This window comes from Lithobates pipiens, unplaced genomic scaffold (genome assembly GCF_037356315.1).
Source record: "Lithobates pipiens isolate NorthernLeopardFrog02 unplaced genomic scaffold, aLitPip1_a1.2 Scaffold_19, whole genome shotgun sequence".
NCBI lineage: Eukaryota > Metazoa > Chordata > Amphibia > Anura > Ranidae > Lithobates > Lithobates pipiens.
In genome coordinates, this window is record NW_027507764.1 from 438,450,110 (window position 1) to 438,470,137 (window position 20,028).

A 20,028-nucleotide genomic window follows, 5' to 3' on the forward strand; every position below is an offset into this window, starting at 1 on the left:
CCGGCACACTGTGACGCAAGCATCAGTAGCCCGTTCATATGTGTGTCACGGAGCATTACGCCGAACTGGCCGCCCTGGAGCCTGAGGGGCATGCCGTGGCCAACCCAGCGCAGAGCTCTGGTCTGCACTCGCTCGCCAGGCTGGGGAGACTACAAGGATGAGGGTATCCAGCCTGTCACCCAGCCGGCTGTTGATAGCAGATCACAGAATCTTAATCTTGCGCAAAAGGCAAGCTTCTGCAGAAAAAAATCCACGGACCGATGGGCCCACAGGGTTCCTAGGTCCTTCTTCACTAGGCAGAAAAAAACTGAGGCTGCAGGAAGCAGGCTGAAGGGTTGTTACTGAAGGGACAGCCCTTGGGCAGAACTAGAAAGTTCTGTTTTTGTGCATGTTAACATGTTCTGCCTAGTCCTCTCCTGAAGGTGGCTTAACAACCCAATAGTCAAGAATAAAGGAGCTGTGTCAGTCAGTGAACGTAAGAGAAAAAGGTGGTTTACAACGCACACACACGCATAATATAAAGTAATACCCGTTGAAGTTTTCCTTTTCATTTTCAGTCATTGCTCCTAAAATGAAATCTTTTAAGGTACACGTGTTCTCCAGCCACTCAATAATTCCAATTCTAAAGAAATGGGAAAGAAAGATCAATTAGTGATTTTTTTTTTTTTTGTTTCCTGCTGTACAAAATAATTTTATAATACATGAAATTAAATACACACAAATCATGAACTAAGAAGATAGAGGTATTCATACCGTGGGGTCATGGGTACCACTTGGTATGTTTTTATCTGCATATATCTCTGGCTACAAGCTGCATCCTGGGAAAGGATAATATTCATGACATCAAAAAGCTGCTCAATGCGCTGGTCCTGGCGCAGATCCTCACCGCCTTTCACCAGAAATGGGTAGTCCCGCTCATCATTTCCTCGGATAACAAGACGCTTGGGTTTTCTGATGGAACTCATAACTTTAACCTTACATTCAAATTAAGAGAGTAATTTATTCATAAAAAATGAACGGCAAAAAAACAAAACAAACAAACTTTTAAGCATATATAAACCCTTCACCTTGTAAAACAACCCATTCAGTTTAAAATAAAAATGAAAGGCAAAACATTTGCATATACGTATAAAAACAATACAAATAAATTTCTTTCACAATTTTTTTTTTATATAAGTGTTCACATAACCTCTGTTCTCAGCTGCAAAAGGAGCTCAGAAAGCTAGGGAAGGACTGTGCGGGGGTTGGGAGTGTCAGCAGAAGTCTAATCATTGGAGGAGAGCTGGCTGAGATGCCAACACAGCCAGAAAACGGACAATGCTGTGCTCTCATGCCTAATGCTGTTAAGTTTTTAATAAGAAAGCAGTGGGACAATCAGGATCACCAGGGATTTGACACAAATGAAGCAATACAAAGAGAAAGATATCGTTTTTCATACAAGTATATGGTACAGCAGGCACATATCAGGAATATGAAATGTTGGGGTAACATTCTAAAAATGTAGTGTATCAGGTCATTCCTAAAGTCGGGTGCCCCCTAAAAAAAAAAAAAATCAGCAGCTACAAATACTGCAGCTGCTGACTTTTAATAATCAGACACTTACCTGTCCCAGGGTCCAGCGATGCGGGGGAACGAAGCCCCCCCCCCTCCGCTCGCGGGGCCGGCATTCTTACTGTGGGCCCCCACTGCGCAAGCGTGAACGGCGTGCCGTGATACGCCGCACAGTCATCTGGGACACGTGACAGGTCCCAGATGACTGTGTGGCGCAGAGGGGAAGTGATGTCACCAGCCCGGGCAATGAAGGAGGCAGACTACGGGGGACCCCCTAGCAACAGGCATTTAGAGGTGAGTAATTTTTTTTTCCAATTTTTTTTAATGAATTTTAAGCATTTTTTATTTTTTTTTTATGGCAACACCACTTTAACATTGGCCTGTGCTGTGCAAGTTTTTATTCTGGTGCCCTTCTACTTCACTGGGCAACTCTTCTACCTATCCATAACACACAACTGGATTAGCACATTCATTTAGTACTATAACTAATATACTATACTAACAGAGTATTGTAAACACCATGTCTTGTCCTTTTGCACTTGATATGCGTGCAGTGATGTGTGCTCCTGATGCACATTACTGCACAAGTTTCAACTGGTGCTTACTTTTTTTTTTTGTGTACTCTAAATTTGTAGGTTTATGTTATGCTGTGCAAAAGGAACTCTTAAAAACTGATTTTTTTGGGGGGGATAAAACCCCAAAATTCTATATGTACAAATGAAAAAAACAAAAAGTGGATAAAGAGACGGATCTGTGCATACAGGATCAAATAGCCTTTTTACACAATGCAAAGGATTAACCTCTTAGGTTGCTAAGTGAGTATAACAAGCATGCTTGAGCATGTACAGACTGATTTTACTATTGTGGGTTTAACTATTTATTGTTTTACTATTGTGGGTTTAATAACACTTTAAAGCCTGTTCAATGTATTTAAGGAAAATAGACAAGTTGTTGGGCCCTGCATCATGAGAAGTGCCAGTCATACTTCCTAAAACAGCACTTTAACAGAGCATGTTATTTTGATTACACAATTTAAAGTGGATCTTCACCTTTGTTGTCACTTTAATTTGTTTGGGCCAAGCTGTCCATTTTCCACACTAACAGGTGTGCCCACTGGGCACATTGTATAGTAATATTAACCCTTTCATGACTAAGCCTATTTCTGACATTTGGTGTTTACAAGTTAAAATCTGTATTTTCTGCTAGAAAATTACTTGGAACACCCAAAGTATATATATTTTTTTAGCAGAGAATCTAGAGAATAAAATGGCGATTGTTGCAATATTTTATGTCACACGGTATTTGTGCAGCGGTCTTTTAAGCGCAACTTGTTGGGGAAAAAGACACTTTTATGAATTAAGAAAAAAACGAAACAGTAAAGTTAGCCCAATTTTTTTGTATAATGTGAAAGATGATGTTATGCTGAGTAAATAGATACCAAACATGCCACACTTTAAAATTGTGCACACTCGTCGAATGGCGACAAATTACAGTAACTAAAAATCTCCATAGTCGACATTTAAAAAAAAAATAAAAAAAAAAAATAAGGTTACCAGGTTAGAGTTACAGAGGAAGTCTAGTGCTAGAATTATTGCTCTTGCTCTGATGATCATGGTGATACCTCACATGTGCGATTTGAACACTGTTTACATATGTGGGCTCGACTTCCGTATGTGTTTTCTTTGCTGTGCAAGCTCGCAGGGATGGGGGCGCTTTAATTTTTTATTTTTTATGTCATTTATTATTATTTTTTTTTTTACATTGTGTTTTTAAAAAACAAAAAATTTTGAGCACTTTTATTGCTGTTGCAATGAATGTAAACATCCCTTGTGACAGTAATAGGTGGTGACAGGTACTCTTTATGGAGGGATTGGGGGTCTAAAAGAAGTATTCAGATCACTGAAAACGAAGATTCTGAATACTGTATATATATATTTTTTTAAACTGGCACCATTGGCAGCCGAGTAAACAGGAAGTGATGTCACTGCCATGTCTACAGAGAGATGACTGGAACAAAGCCGTTTCCAGCTTTGTGCCAGTCTGTCTCTAGCCGCCGGAAGTGGCAGATCGAGAATCGGGTCTCCCGGTGGGACGGGAGGCCCGGCAAGAGTGGTGGAAGGTGGTAATGTCCCTTCCTGCTCCCCAGGGATAACAACCGAGCGGCTTTTAGCCGCATCAGTTGTTATTCCTGGATAGCCGATCGCCCCCTCTAAAAAAAAAAAAAAATGGTACCGGGATGATGCCCGCAGCTGCAAGACTATTTGGCAAGTACTGGCTGCGTGGTACACCTGACAACAATCTCCTGTATTCTTCATCTGTCTGGGCTATAGGAAGAAAAACATCCAAGTCCGACTAAATTATGCAAAAACACATCTGAAGTCCCAAAAGCATGTGGAAAAATGTGTTATGGTCAGATGAAACCAAGGTTGGCCATGATTCCAAAAGATATGTTTGGTGCAAAAACACTGCACATGAACAAAAACAACATATCCACAGTGAAGCATGGTGGTGGCAGCATCATGCTTTGGGGGTGTTTTTCTTCGGCTGGAAGAGGGGCCTTAGTCAAGGTTGAGGGAATTATGAACAGTTCCAAATACCAGTCAATATTGGCAAAAAACCTTCAGGTGTCTGCTAGAAAGCTGAACATGAAGAGGATCTTCATCTTTCATCATGACAATGACCCAAAACATACATCCAAATCAACAAAGGAATGGCTTCACCAGAAGTAGATTAAAAGAGAAGTAGGGTTTCAACCCACCATCATACTTACCTAGGTGAATGCAGCTTCGGTCCAATGCTGCATCTGTCCCCCTCTGCCTCTACACTGAGAACTGAGCGATCGAACATCGCCAGCGGCACGGTTCTCACAGATTTCCAGGTAGAGAGAGCTGCTGACTTTCAAATAGCAGCTCTCCTCTCTGCTTCTCCTCGCTCACTGGAACGCTGAGCTGTGGAGGGATGGGGAGCGGCTGTCTCAGGCTCTCAGCGGCTCATTGAGAGGCCAGGCACCTGGTGGATCCAGACTTTACTGTCGTGAGGACACTGTGCCTGAGCTGATTCCAGTGGCATCAGCAGAGAGCAGACTTCAGACTGCTCTCTGCAGAAAACAGGTCACAGGATTGTAAAATGATGAGAAGTCCAGCCAAATGAGCTCAGGCCGAACCTCTCCTTTAAAGTTTTGTACTGGCCCAGCCAAAGCCCAGACCAGAATCCCATTGGAAATCTGTGGGGTGATCTGAAGAGAGCAGTGCACAGGAGATGCCCTTGCAATCTGACAGACTTTCTGTGTTTTTGCAAAGAAGAGTGGGAGTCAAGATGTGCCATGCTGATATAGACCTCCTACCCAAAAAGACTGAGTGCTGTAATAAAATCAAAAGGTGCAATTTATGCAACCATATTAATTTAGTTTTCTATTTTTACTTAACTCCACCTAAAAAATATCAGCAGCTCTGTGCCACTCGGAAGATGATCTCAGCGTCTTGTCAATCTTCGGAGCAGCACTGAGTGTGGTGGATTCACAATTGTACATGCTATACATAGTTTGTGCACTGGAGCCCCTGTTAAATGTGAGTTTGAAAAATGTATTTTAATAAAAATGTATTTTAATAAATGTGTTTGTTTGGTTTTGTGCGGCTTTAAAAAGATACAAGCACTATTTGGAGTTCCTTTTTCTTACATACAGTGGATATAAAAAGCCTACACACCCCTGTTAAAATGTCAGGTTTCTGTGATGTAAAAAAATGAGACAGATAAATCGCCGGAGAGCACGGAGAATCGTGGATGAGGTGTGTCCCTCGGCCACAGCCCACCCCCGATCTATGGGATTTTCATCCCCATCCACCACCCGATACATGTGACCGGCCGTGTCCAATCACAGCCGGGCACATGTACTGTGCCGTTACAGCGCTCGTGCATGCGGCTTGTCATCCTGACACAGCCCAACCCCGATCACAGTAAAGAGCCAATTAAATTGGCTCTTTACCACGTGACCAGCTGTGTCCAATCACAGCCGGTCACAGAATGTAAACAAACCACGGTAACGAGATGTTACCTGGTTCTCCTCCTCACACACTGATCGTGTGTGAGGAGGAGATTGCGGTAACATCTTGTTACCGCCCAGTGTACACACCAATCACACTGATTACCCCCGAATAAAGAGGACCTGTCACCACCCATCAAAGTACCTGTCATCACCCACCACAGCCCATCTGAGTACCCAAGTACCTGTCCCAGCCCATCCGAGTACCCGAGTACCTGCCCCAGCCCATCCGAGTACCCGAGTACCTGCCCCAGCCCATCCGAGTACCCGAGTACCTGCCCCAGCCCATCCGAGTACCCGCCCCAGCCCATCCGAGTACCCGAGTACCTGCCCCAGCCCATCCGAGTACCTGCCCCAGCCCATCCGAGTACCCGAGTACCTGCCCCAGCCCATGTGAGTACCTGTCCCAGCCCATGTGAGTACCTGTCCCAGCCCATGTGAGTACCTGTCCCAGCCCATGTGAGTACCTGTCCCAGCCCATCTGAGTACCTGTCCCAGCCCATCTGAGTACCTGTCCCAGCCCATCTGAGTACCTGTCCCAGCCCATCTGAGTACCTGTCCCAGCCCATCTGAGTACCTGTCCCAGCCCATCTGAGTACCTGTCCCAGCCCATCTGAGTACCTGTCCCAGCCCATCTGAGTACCTGTCCCAGCCCATCTGAGTACCTGTCCCAGCCCATCTGAGTACCTGTCCCAGCCCATCTGAGTACCTGTCCCAGCCCATCTGAGTACCTGTCCCAGCCCATCTGAGTACCTGTCCCAGCCCATCTGAGTACCTACCCCAGCCCATCTGAGTACCTGCCCCAGCCCATCTGAGTACCTGTCCCAGCCCATCTGAGTACCTGTCCCAGCCCATGTGAGTACCTGTCCCAGCCCATCTGAGTACCTGTCCCAGCCCATCTGAGTACCTGTCCCAGCCCATCTGAGTACCTGTCCCAGCCCATCTGAGTACCTGTCCCAGCCCATCTGAGTACCTGTCCCAGCCCATCTGAGTACCTGTCCCAGCCCATCTGAGTACCTGTCCCAACCCATGTGAGTACCTGTCCCAGCCCATCTGAGTACCTGTCCCAGCCCATCTGAGTACCTGTCCCAGCCCATCTGAGTACCTGTCCCAGCCCATCTGAGTACCTGTCCCAGCCCATCTGAGTACCTGTCCCAGCCCATCTGAGTACCTGTCCCAGCCCATCTGAGTACCTGTCCCAGCCCATCTGAGTATCCGAGTACCTGTCACAGTCCATCTGAGTATCCGAGTACCTGAGCACCTGTCAGCCCATCTGAGTACCCGAGTACCTACCCCAGCCCATCTGAGTACCCGAGTACCTACCCCAGCCCATCTGAGTACCCGAGTACCTGTCCCAGCCCATCTGAGTACCTGAGTACCTGTCCCAGCCCTTCTGAGTACCTGAGTACCTGTCCCAGCCCCTCTGAGTATGTGTCCCAGCCAATCTGAGTACCTGTTCCAGCCCATCTGAGTACCCAAGTACCTGCCCCAGCCCATCTAAGTATCCAAGTACCTGTCACAGCCCATCTGAGTACCTGTCACAGCCCATCTGAGTACCTGTCACAGCCCATCTGAGTACCTGTCACAGCCCATCTGAGTACCCGTCACAGCCCATCTGAGTACCCGAGTACCTGTCACAACCCATCTGAGTACCCGAGTACCTGTCACAACCCATCTGAGTACCCGAGTACCTGTCACAGCCCATCTGAGTACCTGAGTACCTGCCACAGTCCATCTGAGTACCTGCCACAGTCCATCTGAGTACCTGCCACAGTCCATCTGAGTACCTGCCACAGTCCATCTGAGTACCTGCCACAGTCCATCTGTGTACCTGCCACAGTCCATCTGTGTACCTGCCACAGTCCATCTGTGTACCTGCCACAGTCCATCTGTGTACCTGCCACAGTCCATCTGAGTACCTGTCACAGCCCATCTGAGTACCCGAAAATCTGTCACAGTTCACCTGAGTGCCTGAGTACCTGTCACAGTTCATCTGAGTACACAAGTACCTGTCACAGTTCATCCGAGTACCCGAATGCCTGTCACCAGCCCGTCGGAGTACCCGAGTACCTGTCACTAGCCCGTCGGAGTACCTGAGTACCTGTCACCAGCTCGTCGGAGTACCCGAGTACCTGTCACGAGCCCGTTGGCGTAACGGCGTACCTGTCACCAGCCCGGAGTACCTGTCACCAGCCCGTCGGAGTAACAGAGTACCTGTCACCAGCCCATCAGCGTACCCGAGTACCTATTTGCAGACCATGCCTCACAGAATACACATTGGGGTTTTAGCTTTCCAAAATGGGGTCATTTTAAGGGTAATTCCATTGTCCTGGCGCTCCAGGACCTTCAAAAGTGTGATAGGTAGGAACGAAATGAGATGTGTAATTTTATGCTCGTAGAACACCTGATGGCGCTCCCTGTATGTTGGGCCTCTGTATGTGGACACACTGTGTAAAAGTCACACACATGTGGTATTGCCATACTCAGGATGAGTAGCAGAATGTATTTTGGGGTGTCATTTTTGCTATGTACATGCTTTGAGTTAGAAATATATTATAAACTAACCACTTTGTGTAAAAAAAAAAAAAAAAAAAAAAAGATGTTTTCATTTTCTTTCCACGTATTCCAAAGACTTGTGGAAAAAAATGAACTGTTCAAAAGACTCACTATGCCTCATAGAATATACGTTGGGGTGTTTGCTTTCCAAAATGGGGTAATTTTGTGGGTAATTCTACTGTCCTGGTGCTCCAGGGCCTTCACAAATGTAATAGGTCGTTAGAAAATTAGAGGTGTCATTTATGCTCCTAGAACCCCTTACAGAGCTCCCTGCATGTTGGACCTTTCTGTGTGGCCAGCCTGTGTAAAAGTCCCACACATGTGGTGATGCCATACTCGGGAAGAGTTGTAGAATGTATTTTGGGGTGTAATTGGAAGTATGCATATGCTGTGTATGAGAAATAACTTGTTATTATGACAATTTTGTAAAAAAAATAAAATAAATAAAAAAAAATCATTCTTCTTTTTCCCAAGAATTGTGGGAAAAAATTACAACTTCAAAAAACTCACCATGCCTCTTACTAAATACCTTGGACTGTCTACTTTTCAAAAAGGGGTAATTTGGGGGGGTATTTGTACTTTCCTGACATTTCAGGGCCTCAAGAAAGAGATAGGCTGTCAGTGCATCAGGTGTGATCAGATGTGATCAATTTTCAATGATTTGCACCACAGCTTGTAGACTCTATAACTTTTAAAGAGAATAAATAATATCCACTAATTTGGTTTATTTTTACCAAAGAGATGTAGTCATATAAATTTTGGCCCAAATTAATGAACAAAAATTACTTATTTGATAAATTTTATCATAGAAACTAAAAAAAGTGTTTTTTTTTTTCAAATGTTTCGCTCTTTTTTCACTTATGTCGCAAAAAATAAAAAAGTCAGTGGTGATTAAATACCACCAAAAAAGAGCTCTATTTGTATGAAAAAAATTATGAAAATGTTGTTTGGGTACAGTGTTGCATGAATGAGTAACTGGCATTCAAAGTGTGAGAGCGCTGAAAGCTAAAAATTGGTCTGGTAAGGAAAGTGTATAAATGCCCTGTATTGAAGTGGTTAAGATTCATACCAAATACAGTGCCTGGTATTGGCGGGAATCCAAGTCGAATCCCCACACCAGTGTGAACCCGCCCTCAATGTCAGGATGCTTGTCGCTTATTGGGAAAGGAAAATAAACATCGTTCCTTTCCCGAAGCGAGCCAGCTGTCAATCTCGCAGACAAAAGCGGCGAGATTGACACAATATCGCAGGCACCTACTGTATGTCAAATTACCAAATTGACTGGTCTTCTCTCCACATATCCTGGATAGGTAAAATTAATGTTATTAAGATGACTATACTACCTAAAATCTTGTATCGTTTTTAGGGTTTTACCCCTCTCGGTCACAGTATATTTCTTAAGAATAATACAGCGTAAATTAACCTTTGTTTGGGGCTCTTCAAAACCGTGCTTGCCTAAACACACGCTATATCTGCCAAAGCTTCAAGGTGTTCTTGGATTTATATATTATAATATATCTACATACTACCATGGAGCTGACTTGGCACAATTGCCTAAATACCATGAAATACCACTCTGGGTAGATTTGGAATCTATAGATTGTGACCCATTATCAATATCTAATCTTTTATGGTTACAACCCTCTAACCGCAAAAAAAAACCCGTACAAATCTGATTACTAAACAATCTCTCGTGATTTGGGACAAAACTAAATTGTTATGTGGCCTACAATCCTCACATAATTCACTCTTATTGTTTCTTAAAAATTCTCTTTTTTTTTATCCCTCCTGGATATTTCCTAAAAAAATTTAAAGCATGGACCTCTTCTAAATTGACCCAACTACATGATCTTATTTCTATTGATTCCTTTAAAACATTCCCTGACTTATGTAATAGTCATGAACTTCCAAATTCAGAAATTTTCAGATATCTCCAGATTATTTTTTTTTCATGCCTAATATTCATGGAAGGCCTATACTTAACTAAATTTAACTGATAAATTAACATACTTTGAAAATGCATGTTAACATGACCCCCCATGTGAAAGGAATTATCTCGAATCTCTACGCCCAACTCATTTCTAAATCGGATTCTAGTCCGCCCACGTATGTAGCTAAGTGGGAATCTGATCTTGGATTTACATTAGATACTACAAAATGGGACGAGATTTGGAAAACTACAAAATCTTCTTCTCAAAACATAGCTGATTTTGAAACTAACTACAAAGTAGAGCTGAACAATTAATCGTGAAGAACTGTTATCGCAATCTTGACTAAAGTGTTTCACAATTCTTTCTACGTAAAAAATTCTCTCTGCTCTTCTGAAGCCACAGCCATCAAAAGAAAGGAAGAGAAAAACTGGGCAGTCTGCCAAGAATAAAAACATTCTTTATCAGTTGAACTTAAGTATAAACATTGTAACAATTTGTCAATGGAATAGAGTAATTTGTGTGTAAGTGAAAGAAGTTTAATCACACTAAACATTTTTCTGACATTTGAAAATTACTTAGGACCCCCAAACATTATATATATATATATATATATATATATATATATATATATATATATATATATATATATATATTTTTTTTTTTTTTTTTTTTATTAGACACCCTAGAGAATAAAATGGTGGTTGTTGCAATATTTTATGTCACACTATTTGTGCAGCGGTCTTTCAAATGCTATTTTTTTGGAAAATTTAATTACTTTAATGAATTAAAAAAAAAAAAAAAAAAAACCTAACCAGTAAAGTTAGCACATTTTTTTTGTATAATGTGAAAGATTTTATGTTGCAAGAATTGTGATATTTTTATTCTAAGCAAAAAAAAATAGTGATTCTCATTTTGGCCAGAATCGTACAGCTCTACTACAAAGTACTTACACATTGGTACTTAAAAAGCCTCATTGCATGTTATCGCAAACGCTTGGTTGCAGTTGTTGCTGCTAAGGGTGGCCCAACCAGTTATTAGGTTTAGGGGCAATCACTTTTTCACACAGGGCCATGATGGTTTGGATTTTTTTTCACCTTTAATAATAAACACCTTCATTTACAAATTGCATTTTGTGTTTACTTGTGTTGTCCTTGACTATTGTTTAAATTGGTTTGATGTTCCGAAACACTTAAGTGTGACAAACATGCAAAGGAACAGGAAATGAGGAAGGGGGCAAACACATTTTCACACCACTGTACATCAAAGAAAAGAATTTTACAGGTAAGCTGTTTTAAAAATCCTATTTTCTTACATCAGGGGACACAGCACTATAGTAATAACTATGTGGGATGTCCCATAGCAATGGCAACTGAAAGGGGGAGACAAAATCAAGGAAACAGGAGGCCAGATGACTCATACTGCAGCCTGCAGTATATGTTGTTCCCAAAGGCAATCTCCTCATGACCTTTAATATTGATTTGAAAAAAATCGGATAAACGTCCTAACCAAAGACCAATGTTGCGGTCTTACAGATCAGAGCCATAGAGGCCTGATGATACATCACCCAAGAAGCACTAATCACCCTGGATGAGTATGCTCTTAATATGAGAAGGAAGAATTGTCTTCTTTAAACTGAAGCTTGATAAATCACTTGACAAACCCATCTGGAAAATAGTGAATGACGCTGCCTGTCCATATCTTGGACCCTCTGGCAGTACAAACAAAACCTGTGTTTTGCGAACCTGAGCGGTCACCCTTAAATAGATTCTGATCGCTCTTACTACATCAAGAGACTGTAGTGCTTTCTCTTGCCCAGATTAAGGCTTCTGGGGAGAAAGGAAGGAAGAATATTATCTTGGTTTAAATGAAAACCTGTTACCACATTTGGTAAGAGTTCAGGATGAGTACATCAAATCACCTCGTCCTTATACATGATGAAATATGGCTCTTATAAGACAAAGCCGTTAGTTCCAATACTCTTCTAGAAGAAATAGCAAGCAAAAGATTATCCTTCTTGTCAAAGAACCAAGAGAATTTCTCGTAAGGTTCAAACAGCTGATTTAACAAAGCCGACAAGACCAATCTTAAATCCTAAGGATTTAGAGGTGCCTTGATAAGGGGAATAAACCATGTTACCCCCTGAATAAGCTATGCACCAAGAGTGGGAAGCAAGAGGCCGTAGGAAAATACATTGACATCGGCCTGGATCTGGCTCTTGATAAAAGTCAAGGCCAGCTTCATTTCAGATCCCATATGCAGGAATCCTGCCTATTGACATACCTCCTGGGGTGCCAACCCCTGGATCCATACCAAGAAACCTATGCCTTCCAGATTCTATAGTAAGTGACTCTGGAAGTCGGCTTCCTGGCATTAGTCAAAGTAGACACTACTGAAGGAGATCACCCACAATCTTTTATAGAGTGGGATTCAACAGTCAAACCTGTTAAACTCCTTGTCCGTAAAGTAGGATGACATACCAAACCCTGTGCAAGAAGGTCTGGCTTTAACCACTTAACAACCGCCCATTGCCGATTAACGGCTTCAGGGCGGTTGTTTAACTCTGAGAGGCCGTTAATTAACGGCCTCCCAGAATTCTGCTCTCGCGCGCCCCCTAGGGTGCGCACACGAGAGCATCTGTGACCGCTGGGTCCAGTGGACCCGGCGCATCACGAATCACGGTAAACGGCCGCTCATCGCGGCCGTTTACCACGTGATCGCCCCGTCAAATGACGGAGTGATCACTTGTAAACAAACCGGCGTCATATTATGACGCCGGTTCCTCCCTCCCCCTCTCTGTACCGATCGGTACAGCGGAGGGGGAAGAGATCGGTGTCAGCAGCGATGTGGGCTGCATCTGCAGTGCCCACATCGCTGCTCACCGAAAATTAACCCCTCTATTCCCTGCCAATACTCTGCAATACCCTGCCAACACTCTGCAATACCCTGCCACACTCTGCAATACCCTGCCACACTCTGCAATACCCTGCCACACTCTGCAATACCCTGCCACACTCTGCAATACCCTGCCACACTCTGCAATACCCTGCAACACTCTGCAATACCCTGCAACACTCTGCAATACCCTGCAACACTCTGCAATACCCTGCAACACTCTGCAATACCCTGCAACACTCTGCAATACCCTGCAACACTCTGCAATACCCTGCAACACTCTGCAATACCCTGCAACACTCTGCAATACCCTGCAACACTCTGCAATACCCTGCAACACTCTGCAATACCCTGCAACACTCTGCAATACCCTGCAACACCCTGCAACACCCTGCAACACCCTGCAACACCCTGCAACACTCTGCAACACCCAGCAACACTCTGCAATACCCTGCAATACCCTGCAACACTCCGCAACACTCTGCAATACCCTGCAACACTCTGCAATACCCTGCAACACCCTGCAACACTCTGCAACACCCAGCAACACTCTGCAATGCTCTGCAACACTCTGCAATACCCTGCAATGCTCTGCAACACCCGCCAATACCCTGCAACATTCTGTAAAGAGGACCTGTCATGCCATATTCCTATTACAAGGGATGTTTACATTCCTTGTAATAGGAATAAAAGGGATTAAAAAAATTATTTTTGGGGGAAAAAAATGTCAAACTAAAATAAATAAAGTAAAATGAACAATAAAAAAATGTTTTTTTTTAAGCGCCCATGTCCCCATGTGCGAACGCATACGCAAGTCCCGCCTACATATGAAAACGGTGTTCAAACCACACATGTGAGGTATCGCTGCGAACGTTAGAGCGAGAGCAATAATTCTAGCCCTAGACCTCCTCTAACTCAAAACATATAACCAGTAAAAAAAAATTAAATATTGCCTATGGGGATTTTAAAGTAGTGACGTTTGGCGCCATTCCACGAGCGTGTGCAATTTTGAAGAGTGACATATTAGGTATCTATTTACTCAGCGTAACTTCATCTTTCACATTATGCAAAAATTGGGCTAACTTTACTGTGTTTTTTTTTTTTTTTTTTTTTTTTAAGCACAAAATTGGCAGGCAGCACCCAAACAGGACCTAAACCCTCGGATCAAAAGCCGACCGGGCCATCCGGGCTCTTCAAACTCTAGATGTAACCCAGAGAAAAAAATTGCAGAAATCACTCTGCTCTTAACAGACATGACATGACAACATAAATACATGGAAGGAGATATTCCTTGCAGAAAATCTCCCCTACCTTTCCACCGCAGGGCGTTATTAGAGATAAAAAGCCCAATCTTCGCACTTCACGGTAGGCTCAGAGACCTTGAAAGGCAACCCCGCAATCCTGGACCTGCAAGAAGACCCTGCCAGTAAACTTTTATTGTCCTTACTACCAAAAAGTACTGGATCCCAGGGCCCAGCTTAAAAGCATTCGCAAACAAAATCTTGTGTCTTCAGATGACGTGGCCGGGTACTGTTCATTTAGTCCATTACGGAAAGATCAGAACAGAGCCGGTCAGGATGGTTGGCTCTCATCAAAGGATTACTGCCCGTGGAGCTCAGTACACACGTCTTTACATGTTCCCAACACCTTAAGACACTGGTGAAAAAACTGAGGACTCCCAGTAATGGGAGGGGTTATATGGGGGAAGTTCACACCTTAAGGGGTGTACCAGTGTCCAGCACCTGATAGTCCGATATAACCCACATAGTTATTACTGTGTCCCCTGATGTAAGAAAATAAATATCTCTTTGGTAGCTTTTGCTATATGCTTCGGGTCATTGTCCATCTGAACTTTGAAGCGTCGTCCAATAAGTTCTGAAGCATTTTGCTGAATATGAGCAGATAATATTGCCCGAAAACTTCTGAATACATTCTGCTGCTTTTGTCAGCAGTCACATCATCAATAAATACAAGAGAACCAGTTCCATTAGCAGCCATACATGCCCACGTAATGACACTACCACCACCGTGCTTCACTGATGAGGTCGTATGCTTTGGATCATGAGCAGTTCCTTTCCTTCTCCATACTCTTCTCTTCCCATCACTCAAGTTGTACAAGTTGAACTTGGTCTCATCTGTCCAAAGGATGTTATTCCAGAACTGTGAAGGCTTTTTTCGATGTTGTTTGGCAAACTCCAATCTGGTCTTCCTGTTCTTGAGGCTCACCCATGGTTTAGATCTTGTGGTGAACCCTCTGTATTCACTCTGGTGAAATCTTCTCTTGATTGTTGACTTTGACACACATACACCTACTTCCTGGAGAGGGTTCTTGATCTGGCCAACTGTTGTGAAGGGTGTTTTCTATACCAGGGAAAGAATTCTTCTGTCATCCACCACAGTTTTTTCCGTGGTCTTCTGGGTCTTTTGGTGTTGCTGAGCTCACTGGTGCGTTCTTTTTTTTTTTTTTTTAAGGATGTTCCAAACAGTTGATTTGGCCACACCTAATGTTTGTGCTATCTCTCTGATGGGTTTGTTTTGTTTTTTCAGCCTGATGGCTTCCTTCACTGATAGTGACAGCTCGTTGGATCTCATATTGAGAGTTGACAGCAACAGATTCCAAATGCAAATGGCACACTTGAAATTAACTCTGGACCTTTTGTCTGCTCCTTGTAAATGTCATAATGAGGAAATAACACACACCTGGCCATGGAACAGCTGAGCAGCCAATTGTTCCATTACTTGTGGTCCCTTAAAAAGGGGGAGGTACAAACTGTTGTAATTCCTACACCGTTCACCTGATTTGGATGTAAATACGCTCAAATTAAAGCTGAAAGTCTGCAGTTAAAGCACATCATGTTTGTTTAATTTCAAATCCATTGTGGTGGTGTATAGAGCCAAAAAGATTTGAATTGTGTTGATGTCCCAATATTTATGGACCTGACTGTATAAGTACCTTAATATTATATATTCATGTACAGGGGGTCCCTGGGTTACAAACAAGATAGGGACTGTAGGTTTGTTCTTAAGTTGAATCTGTTTGTAAGTCGGAATAGATACATTTTTAAGTGTAGCTCCTGACAAAAAAAATCTATTTTTAAGCTTTTTGGATAACATAGGGAAGGGTTATCACCCCTGTAACATTTGTTTAGCTGTCTGTGCCCCCTGTACAGAAGATTTCACCTCACTTTCTGTCCCAATGATAATTGGATTTTGAAAATTTTGGGCTGTTAGGGAAACAAGGATTGGTGATAAAGCATCAGTGGAGACACTTTTTTTTCCCATATTAACTCTTACAGGAGAGAAGTACCTAGGGGTAGATTTCCTCTCACTTCCTGTTATCTCCCTCTGTTTGTAAGTAGGGGACCCCCTGTATTGCTTTTGAACTTGTTTACTGACTTATACAATTTCAATACACATTTGAAGAGGAAAGGGAAATTTCCACCCCACTGCTGGAACACAGTGCTGTATACTGTATGTAGCGGAGGCTTCATATAGTACAGTTTATTCAGCACACCCAAATAATGTGCTTGGGCCAGCTTGGCCCAAATAAACTAAAGTGACAGTAAAGGGTCCAAATCAGACTTTATACATCTCTAGCATATCAAGAAAAAAAAAAAAAAAAAAAACACCACTCCCAAAGCTTCATCATAAGACATGAAGTCTAGGCAAGAGATCACATGGTCTATAGCTGCAAGGAATAATGTGGGTGGTTCACAATGAATATGACCATTTCAGACAGACAGACCCAGTCAGAGAAGTTTTCAGGATCAAAAAAAGTACAATCACTGAGGCATGACACAAATCACAGCTTTTGTTTAACCGCTAGCCAACCAGCCACTGCAGTTATACTGTGGCAGGTTGGCACGGCTGAGCAAATTTCCGTAGGTATACGTCCCTCCTTTAAGACGATCTAGCAGGCATGTGCGCACCCACTGCATGTCCCCGGCAGGCGCGATGTCTGCCGGGCACCCGTGGGCATTCGTAACAGAGCAGGAACGTGGATCTGTGTGTGTAAATACACTGATCAAGTGCGCATGCGCGGGAGCTCTGACATAGCGCCCATCAGACCAGGATCCCGCGAACCTGCCTGGAGGGGGGACACCACCGGGACCCCCCCTGTATGCCAGGACCAGCCGCAAAGGTGCGATTTGGGGTCAGAATTTAAAAGAGCAGGCTGCGGAGGGTGTACCAAGATGGCCGTCGGACTTCCCTCAGCCCAGCCACATGTGGCCCACACGGACAGACAGCCAGAATTCAGGCAAGTGATTGCCCCAGCCACTCTCACATACTACCAGGTGGCCCAGGGATCCCCACAATGCCTGCAAGCTCCTTCCCCAGCCTCCACTGAATCATTATTGAGCAGAGTGATGGAGGATTACAACCTGTCCCCCGCAGGGCCTGCTCCTCCACCCCTACACTCCACGCCATCCCCCAGTATGCCGGATCAGGACCTTCCCTCTCCTCAGGGTGACCCGTTTCATAAATTTGCTGCCCTTTTAGAGAGGGGACTGGCGAACACGGCAGCCCAAATCACCAGAGATATAAAATCTGATTTTGCTAACCTCGGCATCAGAATGGAAGCTATTGAAACTAAATTGGACAATACTGTGGCTCACACCAACCAGAATGCGGCCCACATACAGGTACTCCAGGACCAATTAGAGAATGCCCTGGGCAGGATAGATGACCTCGAGAACAGGTCCCGGAGATATAATTTCCGAGTCCGAGGTCTCCCTGAAACCATCACGGATATCCCCCTGGCTATACAAGACCTTATCAAGGATCTAATCCCAAACATGCTGATGCACCGCCTAGAGTTGGACAGGGCCCACAGAGCCCTAGGATCCCTCAGGAAGGATGGCTCCCCGAGTGACATTATAGTAAAGCCTCACTTTTACGCTGTAAAGGAGGAAGTTATGAGACAAGCCCGCCTTAAACAGCAACTTGTTTTCTGTGGTCGCCAAATACAATTTTTTGCAGATTTGGCCCTCTTGACCATCCGAAAAAGAAGATCCCTCAAACCGCTCTTAACGGTGCTGTCCCAACAAGACCTCAAATATCGTTGGACCTTCCCCTTCGGGTGAAATTCACAGTTCAAGGGAAAACCTACTCATTTTCCTCCCTCCCGGGAAGGAGAGAAACTTTTCCTCCACCTTAAACTGATTTCCCAGGAAGCACCCCTGGACTTTGCCACCGCGCCTGGAGGTTCTGCCAAGAGACCCCCACCGGAAAGCCCAGTTTTCCCTCTCTGGAACAGAAGCAAGATAAAGAAGCCCAAGGAAACCAAACCTCCATAAGACGCTATCGCTGTTTTTTTTTCAGCATACCGCCCTCCCCTGGGCATCCCGACTTCGGATAGTTCTCCCCGCTGTTGAGGGAGCCCAGAGCTCATAACTTTACCTCTGTTGCCTACTGTTAGGCCTTCTCTTTCAACTCCAAGGTTCTCGTTCATTACAGGCCCTCCCGGTTGCCTTCTGTCTCCTTCCCACACCAGAGACGCTAGGTCCGGGACACAGACTAACGTTAACCTAATAAGGACGCACAATTTATGCCTTCTCGGATCTCACGCCCATGTGGCTATTACTAATATTTTTTTTATTTTTATTTTATGGTTCCTGTGACACCTGCAAGTTCATATTAATGGGCCTATCCCGAATGTTTTCAATATCATCAGAGGTATTCCTGCACCCGGGGGATCCCCTCCCCAGAATTCCCCCCCCCCCCCCCCCAGGCTTGGGAGGGGTTGAATACATAACAAGGTCATATGCAGGTTTCCCCCCTTTGAGGCAGGCACTCTGATTCATGGAAACTGTTACTTCATAAATGTGGTCTGGTTTTGATTGCTTGACAAGTTGACTTTATGGTGTTTTATTATTTTCAGCTATATTTTGTGTATAAGCAAGGGTTGGGGGAGACACCCTTGCACTTCCACTCATACTGCAGACGAGGATTTCCCCCCTCTGTGGTATGGGTCTTCAGCCCTCTTATAAAGGCTGCCGAAGCCAAAGTGCTGGTGTCTGGTGGGAATCCCCCCCATCAGACATCGTTCATCCTCCTAGAGGATGTCATACTATGTTTTGGTATTTCCTTTTCCCTCCCTAACCTTCCTCCTCTCTTGAGCAGTCTGATGGGTATACCGGAACCCCAGATAACAACAAAGCTTGGTGAGCACCCATTTCTACACCTAAGGCCCATAAGGAGAAACCTGCTGATGGTAAGTGGCGGTAGCCTGAGCAACATGCCACCCCCTTGACCAAATAGCCTTGTTAAACACGAATGGTAACGACCTCAGAGTGGCCACCCATAATAACCAGGGTCTGAACTCCCCTAGTAAACGCAGAATAGCTTTTGATCTGGGCGGAGCTAGCATCCGGCATGTGAGCAGCACCGAGTTAGAGCTCCATGCAGGACAACACATCCTTCGGCAATGCTGGGTGTCACTGACACTGATCCTGCTCCACACAGCCTCCGTTATACTTCCGTGACCCGGCGGAACACAGTGGTATGGTGAAATACGGGTGCACACCTCGGGAATCTCCTGCGGAGCGCCTCTCTCAGTTTGCCTGGGGCTCTCAAGATGGCGGCGGGCCATGAGGCAGACGAACGAGGCCCGTGTACCACGCAGCAGAGCGGCGCTGGGGCATCCTCCACACATCCTGACAAGGTGAGCCCGCTACCCCCTAGAGCTGAGGGACCACGCAGGGGCCCCTCCAAAGACAGACTACCGAGGGGAGAACTAGAAGGGATGGCCCATGCAGAAGGGGAGGATGAGCCCTCCCTGAAGCAGATTATGGAAGCGATATGCACATGTCAGGCCGCCCTAACTGAACATATTGATGGCATAAGAGCTGAAATGTCTTTCCTAAAGAATGATGTCCAGAACATTAGAGAAAGGGCCACTGAAGCTGAAAGACGAATTAGTGACCTGGAAGATGTAGTGCGCCCACTGGAACATAAAGTGCAGGATATTCAATATGAAGTGCATGCTCATACTGTTAAGCTGGGGGACATGGAAGACCGTCAGAGGAGGTACAATATCCGCCTTGTAGGTTTCCCTGA

At 44.5% G+C, this 20,028-nt stretch overlaps 1 protein-coding gene across 4 annotated transcripts in view; it reads right to left on the bottom strand.

Annotated features, from left to right (window-relative positions):
• PRKDC (protein kinase, DNA-activated, catalytic subunit) overlaps positions 1 to 20,028 on the bottom strand; it is a 794,135-nt gene that overhangs the window by 74,706 nt on the left and 699,401 nt on the right. For 3 of the 4 annotated variants that reach the window (XM_077492661.1, XM_077492662.1, XM_077492660.1), the window contains exons 79-80: positions 754 to 974; positions 530 to 622 (exon numbers count right to left, since the gene is read on the bottom strand). The exons of the other annotated variant lie outside the window; for it this stretch is intronic. In XM_077492661.1, the coding sequence (XP_077348787.1) occupies positions 530 to 622; positions 754 to 974 (314 nt within the window). The remainder of the gene's footprint in view (positions 1 to 529; positions 623 to 753; positions 975 to 20,028) is intronic. 4 annotated transcript variants of the gene reach the window in all.